The sequence below is a fragment of the Rhinopithecus bieti genome, unplaced genomic scaffold, assembly GCF_001698545.2.
Source record: "Rhinopithecus bieti isolate Rb0 unplaced genomic scaffold, ASM169854v2 scaffold_8211, whole genome shotgun sequence".
In the NCBI taxonomy this organism is placed as follows: domain Eukaryota; kingdom Metazoa; phylum Chordata; class Mammalia; order Primates; family Cercopithecidae; genus Rhinopithecus; species Rhinopithecus bieti.
The window spans coordinates 18,281-33,405 of NW_016805759.1; the positions used below are offsets into that span (position 1 = coordinate 18,281).

Consider the following 15,125-nt stretch of genomic DNA (forward strand, 5'->3'; position numbering starts at 1 on the left):
TTATTTTACTTTAAACTTTATATTCATTTGGGAGGACAAATATCTATATTGTTCAACTCAAATAATTCTTTTTTAGTTTTCTTAGTTGTCTTGAAATTTTAAGATCAGGAAAACATTTAGATGGGTAGCAGCACCGACTTGCTTTTTTCTGTTTTCTGGAGTTTAAATTTAAATTGTAAATGACTGTCTAACACAGAAGAAGCCAAGAACTTTTAAATTAATTCTTCTGTTTTGGGATATGCAAATGGTGTCCAAACGTTTAACTCAATAGTTTAATTACCCACTTTTGAAGAATTTTAAAGTAGCTGCAGCCTTGTGATCGTCACTGGATTACTTTATGTTGAGAAAATTTTGGCAGATGATTTGCAGGCCTCATTCAAATACTAGTTATTGTCTTTCTCAGCTTGAATTAAGGGGACATTAGCATTGAAGTTTTCATTTTGAATTAGGATGTAGGAAATTATTTCCTGCTAAATGTTTGTCATCAAATGAAGTTTTATTTTAAAAAATTAATGGAGCATGTCAATGCAGCAGCCCCAGAAAAATAGCTGAAGCACAGGGTTACTTTTGGACAAACTGTTAAGTTCTTTTATTGCCATTTTAGTATACATGCATGATAACCTCTTGGAAAACTAAAATATGGTAACTTAGCTGGTAGCATTCAGCTCACTTTTACTACTTAGAGTTGAATTTACTTTAGCATGTACTACTTTGGTTGCTGATACTAGAAACAGAGCAAGCAAATAAATTGGTGATGTGAGAAAAACCTGTACTCACTATTAAAATATATTTCAAATGATTAATTGTATACTTTTATCAGTAAATGAGAGTTAACATTCATTTGAAATACTTAGAACAAGTGTATTCTCCAGTAAATAAACTATTGTAAACTAATTTGAAAAAATCTAGATCCTTCTTTCAGAATAATGCTGCATTGTTCATTACCAAATGTGGCAACAAGGAGAATACTTAAATAACAAATTGACATTATGCTTGTGGAAGATGAATTATATCTAAGTAGCCTTTCTCTTTGTAAAATGCTGTTGTTTTGTTTTGTTTTGTTGTGTTTTTTGAGACAGAATTTCGCTCTTGTTGCCCAGGCTGGAGTGCAATGGTGACCTTGGCTCACTGCCACCTCTGCCTCCTGGATTCAAGGGTTCTTCTGCCTCAGCCTCCTGAGTTGCTGGCATTACAGGTGCATGCCACCACACCCAGCTAAATTCTGTATTTTTAGTAGAGACGGGGTTTCACCATGTTGGCCAGGCTGGTCTTGAACTCCTGACCTCAGGTGATCCACCTGCCTCGGCCTCCCAAAGTGCTGGGATTACAGGCGTGAGCCACTGTACATGGCTGCTATTTTGTTTTAATACGTCTGATTTTGTGAAAAATAGGCAGTATACTTTGGTGTTCCACAATAGATGATTACACTTGTTTTATTTTTCCTACCATATATCCATACTCTTGTGCCATTGGAAATGCCTTCTTTAAGACTGTCCAATAGCCCTCACTCCCTCTTGTTAAAACACATGTTCAGCCAGGTGAGGTGGTTCACGCCTGTAATCCCAGCACTTTGGGAGGCTGAGGCGGGCGGATCACTTGCGGTCAGGAGTTCAAGACCAGCCTGGCCAACATGGCAAAATGCTATTAGTCTCCACTAAACTTTTTAGTCTCTACTAAGAATACAAAAATTAGCCAGGTGTGGTGGCGGGCGCCTGTAATCCCAGCTACTCGGGAGGCTGAGGCAGGAGAATTGCTTGAACCCAGGAGGCAGAGGTTGCAGTGAGCCGAGACTGTGCCACTGCACTCCAGTCTGAGCAACAGAATGAGACTCTGTCTAAACAAACAAAGAAACAAACCCCACATGTTCAGTAAATTAAGTTTTCATTCATTAAGCAAGGTACTTTTAAATGTTATGGGGAACTCCAAAAATAAGTAGGCCTTTGCGCTTAAGCTTATTTTAGTCCGTTGGGTGTAGACACATAGGTTCACAGATTCTGTGTTCATCAGGACATTTTTTGTTATGGCAGAAGCTTATTTTAAACTGGCTTAAGCAAAAAAGGAGACTTACTGGCTTACATAAATGAAGGGTTGGCTTTGGGCTTGGTTGGATCCAGATGCTTAATGTCATATTAGCCAGAATCTGTCTTTCTTCATTTTATCTTAGCTCTGCTTTCCTCTGGATTGGATTCATTCTTAGGCAGTATCTCCTCAAGTGGTGACAAAGACGGCCACAGCAGGGCCAGGCTTATATCTAAGTTTAGCAAGCTCAAAGAAGAGCTTTCTTTCCAAATAGTTTCAGCAGAAGTCCAGGAGTTCACTCTGATGGGCCAGATTTGGATCCTCTGGAGTGGATGGGGGTAGGGGACAAGGGTAGAGATGGCCAGTTATATTTTAACTATGTGGGATAAAGGGAGATCGGTCTCCAAAACGGAAGCTGTAGGTTCAACAACCAGAGGCAAAGATGTTGATAGGCAAAAACAGCAAAAGGTCTACAGAAGTGAAGAAGAGAAAGCTGTGATAAAAATGTTTTGGTTAATCTAAAAAGATTAATTCTGATAAGAGCTGCTTAGGGAAAGCTAAAGAGAGGAGACAGTATTTGAATTGGGCCCTGAAGTACAAGTAGAGTTTTTCCAAGGCAGGATGTGTAAAGAAAAGATTTTCTAGGTCACTCATTGGAGAAGTATGGCAGTGAAAAAAGAAAATTAAAATGGAAGCTACTGGAATCTAAAGGGGAATGTTAAGATTTCCCCCCCTTCAATATGGAGAAGACTTAAGCATTTTTGTGGCACAGGACCCTAAGCAAGTAAATAAGTTAACAATGCAAAGGAGGTAATCATTGATGAAGAAGTGGAGGGGAATTCAGTGGGGTTAAGGATACACATGGAGGAGGTCTCCTTAGAAAGGAAAAGAAAACCGTTTGTTCCCTGAGGATAAGTTGAGGAAGGTGGTGGTGGAAGTTAAAACAGAAGTTTGTTGCTAAATAGTACAGTGGCTTGCACTTTGTTTTCTAAAAGTAATAAGAAAAAGTTCATCAGTTATCTGTTGCTATATAGCAGATCATTCCAAAATGATTCTGTGGGTTATCAATTTGACTTTAGCTCAGCTTGGTGGTTTCTTCTGCTGGTCTCACCTTTGGTCACTCATGGAATTGTGGTCATATGGAGCGTGGATGGATGGTCTAAGATCCATGTTTGGTCTAAGATCACATGTTTGGTGGTTTGTGCTGGCTGTTAGCTGGCCCCTGTCATCCTCAGTGAGCATTCACATAACAGTGGCTGCATTTCAAGAGACAAAAGAACTGAAGTAGTAAACCCTTTTAGGACCTAGATTTGGAACTCCTATTCCCACAGTGTCACTTCCATTTCATTGGTAAAAGCCAAGTCACAAGGCCTGCTCAGCTCAAGAGAGTAGAGAAATAGAGCCCTTCTCTTTATGGGAGGAGCAACAAAATCACATCCCAAGGGGTGGGAGTATGTGTTAAAATGGGAGGAATTTGTGCTCCTCTTGTTCCCTACTACCTAGCCTTTTATTTTGAAAATTTTCAGTCTTGGCAACCAAGTTAAAAGAATTTCAAAGTGAACACTCATATTTGTATCACCTAGATTCTACTATAAACATTTTCTTTTTTTTTTTTTTTGAGACAGAGTCTCGCTGTGTCGCCCAGGCTGGAGTGCAGTGGCGCAATCTCTGCTCTCTGCAAGCTCTGCCGCCCGGGTTCACGCCAACCTGTCTAATCACATATTTATCCATCTATTCTGCTATCCATTAATTCATCTTTAAAAAAAATGCATTTCAAAGTAAATTGTAAGAGCGAGGCACAGTGGATCATGCCTGTAATCCCAGCTGAGGCAGGAGGCTCGCTTGAAGCCAGGAGTTCAAGACCAGCCTGGGTAACATAGTGAGACACACCCCCCCATCTCTAAACGACAAGAACAACAAATTGTAGACGTTAGTACTTTCCTCTAAGTACTTTGTGCATATTTAACAAGAGTTCAATATTTACAGCTTTTTCTTTTGATATAAAGTTTACATACAGTAAAGTGTGCATATTTTAAATATACATTGTGCCCATGCTTTGTAGTCTACCACAGAAGGGAAAATAATTGTATGAAGGATTGCAAAATAATACCCCAAGAACATTCCAAGGACTTTCTTTGAATTCCTCTTTCTTCATGACCTCCTCACTACTTTTTTTTTGTTTGTGTAGTATTACCTCAACACTTCGATTTTCGTTTGTATTATATTAATTTGAGCTTATTTTGTTTTGTTTTTCACGCATATATTGAGCATATACGGTAGACAAGCATTGTGTTTGCTAGAAAGACCATAGAATGTAAACAGGAGCTCTCTTGCTTTCTAGGTATTTAAACTAGATGTATCACAAACCAGATTAGATTAATAATAATGTACCATTTATTTAATGCTTATGCCCAAAGCCAATGATGAGCACTTTTATGTGTATTATTTCATTTAGTTTGTATACTAATTTAGATTGATACTTTTTTATTTAAAAAATTAGGAAAGTAAGACTTACAGAAAAGTTTTCATTTGCTCAAGGTCATATACCTTCTTTTTATTTTTTTTGAGACTGAGTCTCGCTCTGTCGCCCAGGCTGGAATGCAGTGGCGGGATCTCAGCTCACTGCAAGCTCCGCCTCCCAGGTTCATGCCATTCTCCTGCCTCAGCCTCCTGAATAGCTTGGACTATAGGCACCTGCCATCACGCCCGGCTAATTTTTTGTATTTTTATTAGAGACGGGGTTTCACTGTGTTAGCCAGGGTGGTCTCGATCGGCTGACCTCATGATCCGCCCACCTTGGCCTCCCAAAGTGCTGGCATTACAGGTGTGAGCCACTGCGCCCGGCCGGTCATATACCTTCTTAAACTAAGGTGATGTGACTCCAGAATCCATATTTAATCCTTTTATCATATTGTTTAGAAGGAGGAAATGTGCTCTGTGTTACAGAGTAGCTAAGCAACCTTTCAGTTGGTCATACTGCTTCACAGGGTAATCTTGGTCTGAATTAAGTGTTTGTCTTAAATAGAAGAGTATAAATTTTTATAAGCTAATCTATGACAAAGTAATCTTCTCATCTTTTCATTAATAAAAATATTTAAGGATTTTGAAAAGGAGAAATTTTGGTATTGTAACTATTGATTTAACTGCAGATAATCAGAATAGAAATGTAATTAAAACTATATGACCAATTCAGCTGTAATTTAATCTTTGAGTGAAATATTACCTCAGAACTTCTAATAAGCCTTAACACTTTTGTCTTATTATTCAAATCCATGTTACATTATACATTTTTAACATTTCTGGAAGATTATTAAACCTTAATCAGTTTTACACATAGTATTTTGATAAAATAGTTTCCTATTTTATTAGCTAGGTATTGGATGTTTTTATTGCTAATTGGCTTTTGAGCAATTTAACAAATAGCAAAAGATCAAAACCATTTTGACTTGCTATTTCTGCATATCGGTAAACCCTGTCTGAACTTTTGAAAATATGTGACTAGCACTTAAGTCATTTCATGCTAAGAATTCTGCCAGAAGTACCCCTGGTTAATGACAGCCATTGTGACTGCTAAAATGAAAGTTCATTTACTGTGCCAGCTTTCCAGTTGGGTCAGGAAATGGGGTTAAAGTAATGTGTATCTGAACATCTTCTGTAACCCCACAGTGTGTAAGGTGTTAAGTGTTCCTTCATCCAGATTTCATCCAACTGTTTTTGTTTATTTTATAGTGTATTTTTCTAAGGGGCTTTAAGTCGTATGTCATATGGGGTAGGTTGCAAACAAAATATGTTTAGAAATCTAATTGTTATGTTTATTTTTATGTATAGCTCTTGTTATTTTGGAAGCTACAAGAAAAAAATAGAGGAAGGAAGGTTTGGTCTTTTTGGTGGACATGGCTCAGATATCCAGCAACAGCGGATTTAAAGAATGTCCATCTTCACATCCGGAACCAACAAGAGCAAACGATGTGGACAAAGAAGAAGCATTACAGATGGAAGCAGAGGCTTTAGCAAAACTACAAAAGGATAGGCAAGTGACTGACAATCAGAAAAGCTTTGAGTTGTCAAGCAGCACCAGAAAAAAAGCACAGGTTTATAATAAACAGGATTATGATCTCATGGTGTTTCCCGAATCAGATTCCCAAAAAAGAGCATTAGATATTGATGTAGAAAAGCTCACCCAAGCTGAACTTGAGAAACTGTTGCTGGATGACAGTTTTGAGACTAGAAAAACACCTGTATTACCAGCTACTCCTGTTCTGAGCCCTTCCTTTTCAGCACAGCTCTATTTTAGACCTACTATTCAGAGAGGACAGTGGCCACCTGGATTATCTGGGCCTTCCACTTATACTTTACCTTCTATTTATCCTTCTACTTACAGTAAACAGGCTGCATTCCAAAATGGCTTCAATCCAAGAATGCCCACTTTTCCATCTACAGAACCTATATATTTAAGTCTTCCGGGACAATCTCCATATTTTTCATATCCTTTGACACCTGCCACACCCTTTCATCCACAAGGAAGCTTACCTATCTATCGTCCAGTAGTCAGTCCTGACATGGCAAAACTATTTGACAAAATAGCTAGTACATCAGAATTTTTAAAAAATGGGAAAGCAAGGACTGATTTGGAGATAACAGATTCAAAAGTCAGTAATATACAGGTATCTCCAAAGTCTGAGGATATCAGTAAATTTGACTGGTTAGATTTGGATCCTCTAAGTAAGCCTAAGGTGGATAATGTGGAGGTATTAGACCATGAAGAAGAGAAAAATGTTTCAAGTTTGCTAGCAAAGGATCCTTGGGATGCTGTTCTTCTTGAAGAGAGATCGCCAGCAAATTGTCATCTTGAAAGAAAGGTGAATGGAAAATCCCTTTCTGTGGCAACTGTAACAAGAAGCCAGTCTTTAAATATTCGAACAACTCAGCTTGCAAAAGCCCAGGGCCATATATTTCAGGTATAGTCTTTTCTTACTAACTTCTGAAATTTAGTGTAACACAGAGTTCGTATTTGTGTACAGAATTTGTTAAGAAAAAAAATATTTTCATTTTGAATTTTTTCTTTGCTCTCAAGTGTGCTTTGATTCTTTGCTTGTGTGGCAAAGGATTAAATGTGATTAGGCCAATTGAAAATCGCTTGCTATTAATATTTTCCAGGATTGTAAATAAAAGCCTCTAATGAAGGATCTGGCTGTCACTGAGAGGCATTTAAGATATTTTAAATTTGTCTGTCCTTATCTCCTCATTACATATGATCCCTTCTTTCTCTTCCTTACTCCTTTTATTTTTTTAACACAGATAAGGAATTTTATTTTAGTCCCATTATGGAAATTCTCATGCATTTTGTTTTGTTGTTTTTAACCATGAATCAATGAATGAAAAAATAACCCCAGAGAGAGAAGAGCAACTTAAAGGACTCTCCCTTTAAACACTTTTATCGATAAAAGTGAAGAATGAAATATTACCATTGTGGATTTGTGTTTTGCTCTTCTATCTGTGTACCCTGGGAATGTTTAAGCCTCATTCTCACTTTAGTGTGAATTATATCATTCAGCTAATTAGATCAGCACCTGTGTACTATTTTGTCATTGGGAGTTAACTAGCATTTAGATGGGGAAGGAGGGATGGATTTTGCATGATTTGGATCGGTTTATGTTGAATTGTTGACTTTATTTATTATTATTTTGAGACGGAGTTTTGCTTTTGTTGCCCAGTCTGGCGTGCAGTGGTGCAATCTCGGCTCACTGCAACCTCCACCTCCCAGGTTCAAGCGATTCTCCTGCCTCAGCTTCCTAAGTAGCTGGGATTACAGCATGTGTCTCTACACTGGCTGATTTTGTATTTTTAGTAGAGACAGGGTTTCTCCATGTTGATCAGGCTGGTCTCAAACTCCTGACTTCAGGTGATCAGCCCACCTCGGCCTCCCAATGTGCTGGGATTATAGACGTGAACCACCACGCCTGGCTGAATTGTTGACTTTAAACAAAACCATTTGGATGTCTGGAAAGAAGAGAAATAGAAATAGGTGTTAAGAAGGTTTAGACAGCATGATGACTCACGCTTGTAATCCCAGCACTTTGGAAGACTAAGGTGGGAGGATCACTTGAGCCCAGGACTTTGAGACCAGCCTGGGCAACATAATGAGAACCTGTCTATACCAAAATTATAAAAAAAATTAGCCTGGCATGATGGCATACTCCTGTGGTCCCAGCTACTTGGGAGGCTGAGGTAGGAGGATCGTGTGAGACCAGGAGGTTGAGGCTGTTGTGAGCCATGATTGCACCACTGTACTCCAGCCTGAGCGACAGAGCAAGACCCTATCTCAAAAAATAGGGGTGGTGGGGGGAAGGCACTGGTCCCCCTGATCTTCCCATCCTGCAGGGTCCAGGTCACTGCTGGATTCGTATTCGGGTCAATTTCTAACAGGCAGATGACTTCCTAGCTGTGGGTCTCTATTTTATAGGTTTCTCATGAGAGAAACGAATTCTGTGTTTAGTGCTTGGAGTCAGGATTTGAGATGTAGTCTGGATTTAAGATGTCAGCTGTTTAGAGTTGTTGGGGAAGAGCAACTGCCTCGAACCTGGAGAAAGACATTGGGGCTCTGAAAAGTTAGTCTTGCTATCAAAGGAAAGGAAGCCCCTTATCTTGTAGGGAGCTGAGCTTAGGCTCAACCCTTGCACTGGTAGAAGGCAGAGCCCCACAATGAATGCATTGTAGCTATAATAGATTGTCTTGAAGTTAACACAGATGTTTATAAATTACCTTGATTAATTTAATTATATCTTAAATTCTGAACTTCCCATTGTTGAAAAGTCATTTACCTGCTGAGAGAAATAGGTTGTCCCAGCTGAGCTGACATTACCATTCCAGATGCATTGTAGTCATCATCTTAAGCAAGTTGAGGTTTCTGGGTAGGTGGGTTATTTACTGTCCAAAGCTCCAAGACTGGAATTCGGAAAGCAAGAACTTACATAATTTTTATCTATGTTGTACGTATTCAAACTGAACTCTTTATTATTATTTTTTACCAATATGTTGCCAAAGCCAAAGGACTCTTCTACATTTTTTTTTTTAATCACTGAGACAGAAAGCTCACAAGAATCCTATGAGGCCAGAGTATGACCCATCCCTATTTTACAGTTGAGGAAACTGAGATGTAAATAAGTTAAAAGGAATTATTGTTAATATTTTGGTGTAATAATGATATTGCAATTAATTAAATGAATCTTATATTTAGAGATGTATACTGTAGAATTTAAAATGTAATAAAATCAAGTGAGGTGTTGAGGTTTAGAGGGCTTATAGATGAAACAAGATTGGCTATATGTTGATAATCGCTGAAGCCAATGATGGATACCTGGGTGTCTATTATTCTACTTTGTATATATTTGAAAATTTCCATGATAACAAGTTGGACTGACATTCAAACCCATCTGACTCTAAAAGCCCTCCCCAGCTTTTTTTTTTTTTTTTTTTTTTTTTTTTTTTTTTTACTTTTTTGAGACAGAGTTTCTCCTTGTTGCCCAGGCTGGAGTGCAATGGCGTGATCTCAGCTCACCGCAACCTCCGCTGCTGGGTTCAAGCGATACTCCTGCCGCAGCCTCCCAAGTAGCTGGGATTATAAGCATGCACCACCACGACTGGCTAATTTTTTATTTTTAGTAGAGATGGGGTTTCTCCATGTTGGTCAGACTGGTCTCAAACTCCTGACCTTAGGTGATCTGTCTGCCTCAGCCTTCCAACGTGCTGGGGTTACAGGCATGAGCCACTGCGCCCAGCCAGCCCTCCCTTTTTCAAACTGCGGTGATACAACATGCTATTTTGGAAGGAGCAGATATTCAAATATGGTTCAAATGGCTTCCCAAATTGAGTTATATGTCACTGTATCCTACAGAGTTTAGGCCTACTCAGTCCTGATTTGGAGGAAGGGGTGCCAAAGGACAGTATGAAATTTCAGGGGGAAGATAACCAGTTTTTGCAAAACTTTCCCTAAGTGGTTCTAATGCAGCAAATGTGTTACTCCCTTGGACCTGCATTTGGGACCTCTTGACTAGATGACTTTAAAGTTTCTTCATACTTTAGGAGCCTACAAGCTTGGGAAAATGACAAGACAAATAGCAGTGTAAAAATAGAGTACCCTGGGAACAGTTTCTTTTCAGCTCAAAACCCAAAGCATAGGTTGCTAATGCTTTCATTGCAAAACTCAACTTCCTGCCCCTGCTTGACCTTTTTAGTTTAGATTGGTCACTTCTAGTTCAACACATGTGTTCTCCACCCTTTCCTTTGGTGGGGCAGGGGTGTGACACCCATGTAAGTCTCCCTACATTTATTTTTTCCTATGTATTAAAATATTTGTCACAGTACCATCTTGATATTTTCCTTATTTGGGGTGCTTTCAGAAAGTATCTTGGAGGAATAATGAGGATGGGTAGTTTCCTAAAGATAGGAAGACGTTTGCCTAGCAAGATCTGGGTAATCAGGTCACATGGTTGTTACAGAGCTGCTAGTTGCTCAAACTCTAGGAATTAATTAACTAGGCTGCCAGCTAGGATTAGTTTTAGCAGAAACACATTCCTAGATCTTAGTTAAAAAGTATAGGGGAAGGATTAAAGTAGTAAGCAAATGAATTATGAGAATATGAGCCAGAAACTGGGTAAGCAATAATATGACTTGATCAGAGGTTGGAGCTAGATTACTACAGCGTAACATGTCAACAGCTTTACTGATAGCGTGCTATCTGAACTGACGTGGCTTAGGGTACTTGCCAGTCTTAGGGGAGTCTAACTGCAGCATGGCTGAGGAAGTGTTCATCATCCCATTATACTCTAATCAAACCCCATCTAATAATTTTGTTTGAGTATATCCTAAGGGGGGCCACCAGTAAGGAAACTGAAGTGTGTGTCTTTTTTTTTTTTTTTTTTTTTTAAGACAGGGTCTCACACTGTTTCACCCAGGGTGGAATGCAGCAGTGTGATCACGGCTCACTGTAACCTATACCTCCCAGGCTCAAGTGATTCTTCTAATGCAGCCTCCTGAGTACCTGGGACTACAGGTACATGCCACCACACCCAGCTAATTTTTTTAGTTTTTGTGAAGGTGAGGTCTCCCTATGGTGTAAGCCATTGTGCCCAGCCTAGAGTATGTCTTGAAAAGAGAAGACTATAGTTTTCAGGATCTAGAACTTATGCCATTTAAGGAACTGTTGGAGGTATTTTGTCTGAAGAAGAGAGTATTAATTGAAGTTAAATCACTGAATCTGAGTTTCTTTATCTATGAAATAAAGTTGACTAGACTAGATCCCTTTCAGAAATAATAGTTAAAATTTGGGAAGTTGCTATGTGGAAGAGGAAGTGGACTTTTTTTTTTTTTTTAAAGGTTTTGTATTTTGGACATACATTTTCAAACCAGTTCAGTCAGTAGAATACCTGAAAGTCATGGTGCTCTTATAAAACAGGATGAAATATTGATATACTAATTTTTTTAGTATGTTAAATATATTAAGTATACTACTTTGTGTTACATTAGATGACAATCTGTGCTAGATTTTAATAGAAACAACTGGTAGAAGGGTAGGTGTGGTGGCTCATGTCTGTAAACCCAGTTCTTTGGGAGGCCAGGTGGGAGGACTGCTTGAGGCCAAGAATTTGAGACCAGCCTGAGGAATGTAGGGAGACCCGTGTTCATGGGAAAAAAAAAAAAAAGGCTGTGTGTGGTGACGCACGCTGGGACTACAGCTGTTCTGTAGTCCCGCAAGAGGCTGCGGTAGGAGGATCTCAAGCCCAGGAGTTTGAGGCTGCAGTGAGCTATAATAATAAGGCCTGTGTACTCCAGCCAAGGCTATAGAATGAGACCCTGTCTCTAAAAAACAAAGAGAAATAACTGGTAGTAAGGGCTGAAAGTTAAAATACATTGCATAGAAAAACTTAAACAAGTCCTATTTGTTTGTTTGTTTTGTTTGTTTGTTTGAAACAGGGTCTCGCTCTGTCACCCAGGCTCTGGAGTACAGTGGCACTATCTCGGCCCACTGCAACCTCCACCTCCCAGGTTCAAGTGATTCTCCTGGCTCAGCTTCCCAAGTAACTGGGACTACAGGTGCATGCCACCACACCCAGCTAATTTTGGCATTTTTAGTAGAGTTGGAGGGGGGGTCACACGATGTTGACTAGGCTGGTCTCGAACGCCTGACCTCAAGTGACCAACCCACCTCAGTCCCCCAAAGTGCTGGGGTTATAGGCATGGGCCACCGTGCCTGACCAAACAAGTCCTATTTGTTTATATATTTTTTTCTGTGAATTGAGAATTCAGTTTAGTAGCTTAATTTTAAAATCCATTGTCCTAAAAAGTAGAACAAGAATCAATGGGGAAGAAAATTCAGGGAGACAGGTTTCATGGTTAAATATCTACAAAGGAACTTAGAAAGAGATATTTCATGATGGTTGCTCTCAGATTGTGTTAAGAGAAAAACTTTAGACATATTTAGCATCGTTTAATTTAGCAAAGAAGAGATCACAAATCGGGCAGCCCCTGAACTAGAATGGGTTCAGGGAGACTCCAGTGCAGCCATGGGGTGGAAGATTTATGGTCAGAAAAGGAAAGTGATGTACACAAAATGGAAATGAGGTACAGAAACAGCTGAATTGGTTATGGCCTGACATTTGCCTTATTTGAACATGTTTTGAGCCGTTGGCCACCCTTGATTGGCTGAAACTTGGTGATTGGCACAAGAGTAGGTTACAGTTTGTTTACATGTCCAGCTAGGTTACAGTTCACTATGCATGGAGAAATTGTTAGGCTGAACTTAAAATGTGTTAGGAGGCAGGTTTAGGCTAAATTTAACAGTTGTAAACACAATTATTTGATGACTTAGAGGCTTGGCATGCACCTGTTATAAATGCTACAGATAGGGTTTTTTGTTTTTTTTTTAAGTCGGAGTCTCGCTCTATCACCCAGGCTGGAGTGCAGTGATGCAATCTTGGCTCAGTGCAACCTCCATGTCTCGGGTTCAAGCAGTTCTCCTCTCTCAACCTCCCTGCCAAGTAGCTGGGATTACAGGTGCCTGCCACCGCGCCCGGCAAATTTTTGTATTTTTGGTAGAGATGGGGTTTCACCTTTGTTGGTGAGGCTGGTCTTGAACTCGTGACCTCAGGTGATCCACCCACCTCAGCCTCCCAAAGTGCTGGGATGACAGGTGTGAACCACTGCACCTGGCCCAGAATGGATTTTTGTATGAAAAAGTTCTAAGCCTTCTTGTTAGTGCTAAGATTTCATTTTGTTTGTGTACAGGAAGATAAAGTTTGGTTTGATGTAGACCAAAATAGGGAGCTAAACTGAATGAACACTGGTAATAGGCTGACTTTGGAAATCCATGGCACAATTCATTGACACGGAGCTTTTAATTTTTACACACCATTCATCTCTATTTACAAACCTTTCCCTCATATTTTTTATTGGAAAATAATTTGCAATGCCTATTCTTTATAATTACTTCACATGCTTAAGTGTTCATTTCCTGTAAGAATTTTATGCTTTGTGGCGAAAACTCAACACAGAGGGTATTTTTCTTCTTACTCAGCAAGCTTACTTCCTGTTTCCATCTAGTGTCCTTTGTTTTATTAATAATACTCTAAATACTTTAGTTCCAATTTTTTTGTGACCAAAACCAGTAAAAGACATAATACTTAAAACTATGTCTTCTGGCAATTTAAGTTTAAATCAGGCTTTTAGTTAATAGCTATGAATTTAAATACCTTGAGCAGATTTCAAAGAATTTTAGTAATGGATCGAATTATTTTCATAGAAGTGGCTTTGCAAAGTTCTGTGGTTGTAAACTCTTTCTAAAAGTTAATTGTAAGGCCGGGTGCGGTGGCTCAAGCCTGTAATCCCAGCACTTTGGGAGGCCGAGACGGGCGGATCACAAGGTCAGGAGATCAAGACCATCCTGGCTAACCTGGTGAAACCCCGTCTCTACTAAAAAATACAAAAAACTAGCCAGGCGAGGTGGCGAGCGCCTGTAGTCCCAGCTACTCAGGAGGCTGAGGCAGGAGAATGGCTTGAACTCGGGAGGCGGAGCTTGCAGTGAGCTGAGATCCGGCCACTGCACTCCAGGCTGGGCGACAGAGCGAGACTCTGTCTCAAAAAAAAAAAAAAGTTAATTGTATTAACATTATAAACATATCCCCGTTGGCAAAGCATCTATGATTAATTTTAAAGAAGAGGGAAGGTTAAATGACGTGATTTTCATGGTCTGGCTAAGTGTATTTGAACAGTACAGATAAGTTTCTTTGGGGGAATAAAAGTCCAAATAAGGATGTAACCAACTTTCTTCTGAAAAGTAACATGTATTTAATGTTTAAAGTGTATTTATTGAAAACTTGGTGGTGTGTTCCATATAATTTCTGGGTAATAATGACATGAACCTTGAACTTGTATAGGTATAAATCTTCCCCATATTCTTGTAACTACTTTACAGAGTATTTATTGATAAATTTTTGTGAGTTGTTTTAAACCTCCATCACTTTCCTTAAACCTCCAAACTCACTTCTGCCAACTGTCTACCATTTTCTTCTTTTAAATCGAGGTCAAGGCCATCCATGTGTGAACTGCTCACCTCACATTTCCCTCATCTTTCTGGTTTGAAAAGAAGAGATGTTCCTTCCCTTTTCCAAAACTTAACTCTTTTTCTTGTTTCTGTTTGTTCCTATCTTCCCCAAAGTTATTACTGTTTGTTTGTTTTGTTTTGTTTTGTTAAGGCAGAGTCTTGCTCTGTCATCCAGGCTAGAGTGCAGTGACGCAACCTGGTCTCACTGCAACCTCTGTCTCCTGTCTCCTGGGCTCAAGCCATCCTCCTGCCTCAGCCTCCTGAGTAGCTGGGACTACAGGGGCATGCCATCCTACCTAGCTAAGTTTTGTATATTGTGTAGAGATGGGTTTCACTATGTTGCCTAGGCTGGTCTCCATCTCCTGGACTAGAGCTATCCACCTGCCTCCCAAAGTGCTTGGATTACAGATATGAGCTACCACACCTGTCCTTAAAGTTATTACTCTTTAAAAAGGAATTTGTACTCACTACCTTTCCAGTCTCTTGCTTTCCTCCTCTTATTCCCATT

At 39.5% G+C, this 15,125-nt stretch overlaps 1 protein-coding gene across 1 annotated transcript in view; it reads left to right on the forward strand.

Annotated features, from left to right (window-relative positions):
- Positions 1-15,125, forward strand: part of PIK3C2A (phosphatidylinositol-4-phosphate 3-kinase catalytic subunit type 2 alpha) — a 90,901-nt gene that overhangs the window by 1,226 nt on the left and 74,550 nt on the right. The window contains 1 exon segment of the mRNA XM_017873617.1: positions 5,848-6,977. Coding sequence (XP_017729106.1) covers positions 5,913-6,977 — 1,065 coding nt within the window. The 5' untranslated portion in view covers positions 5,848-5,912.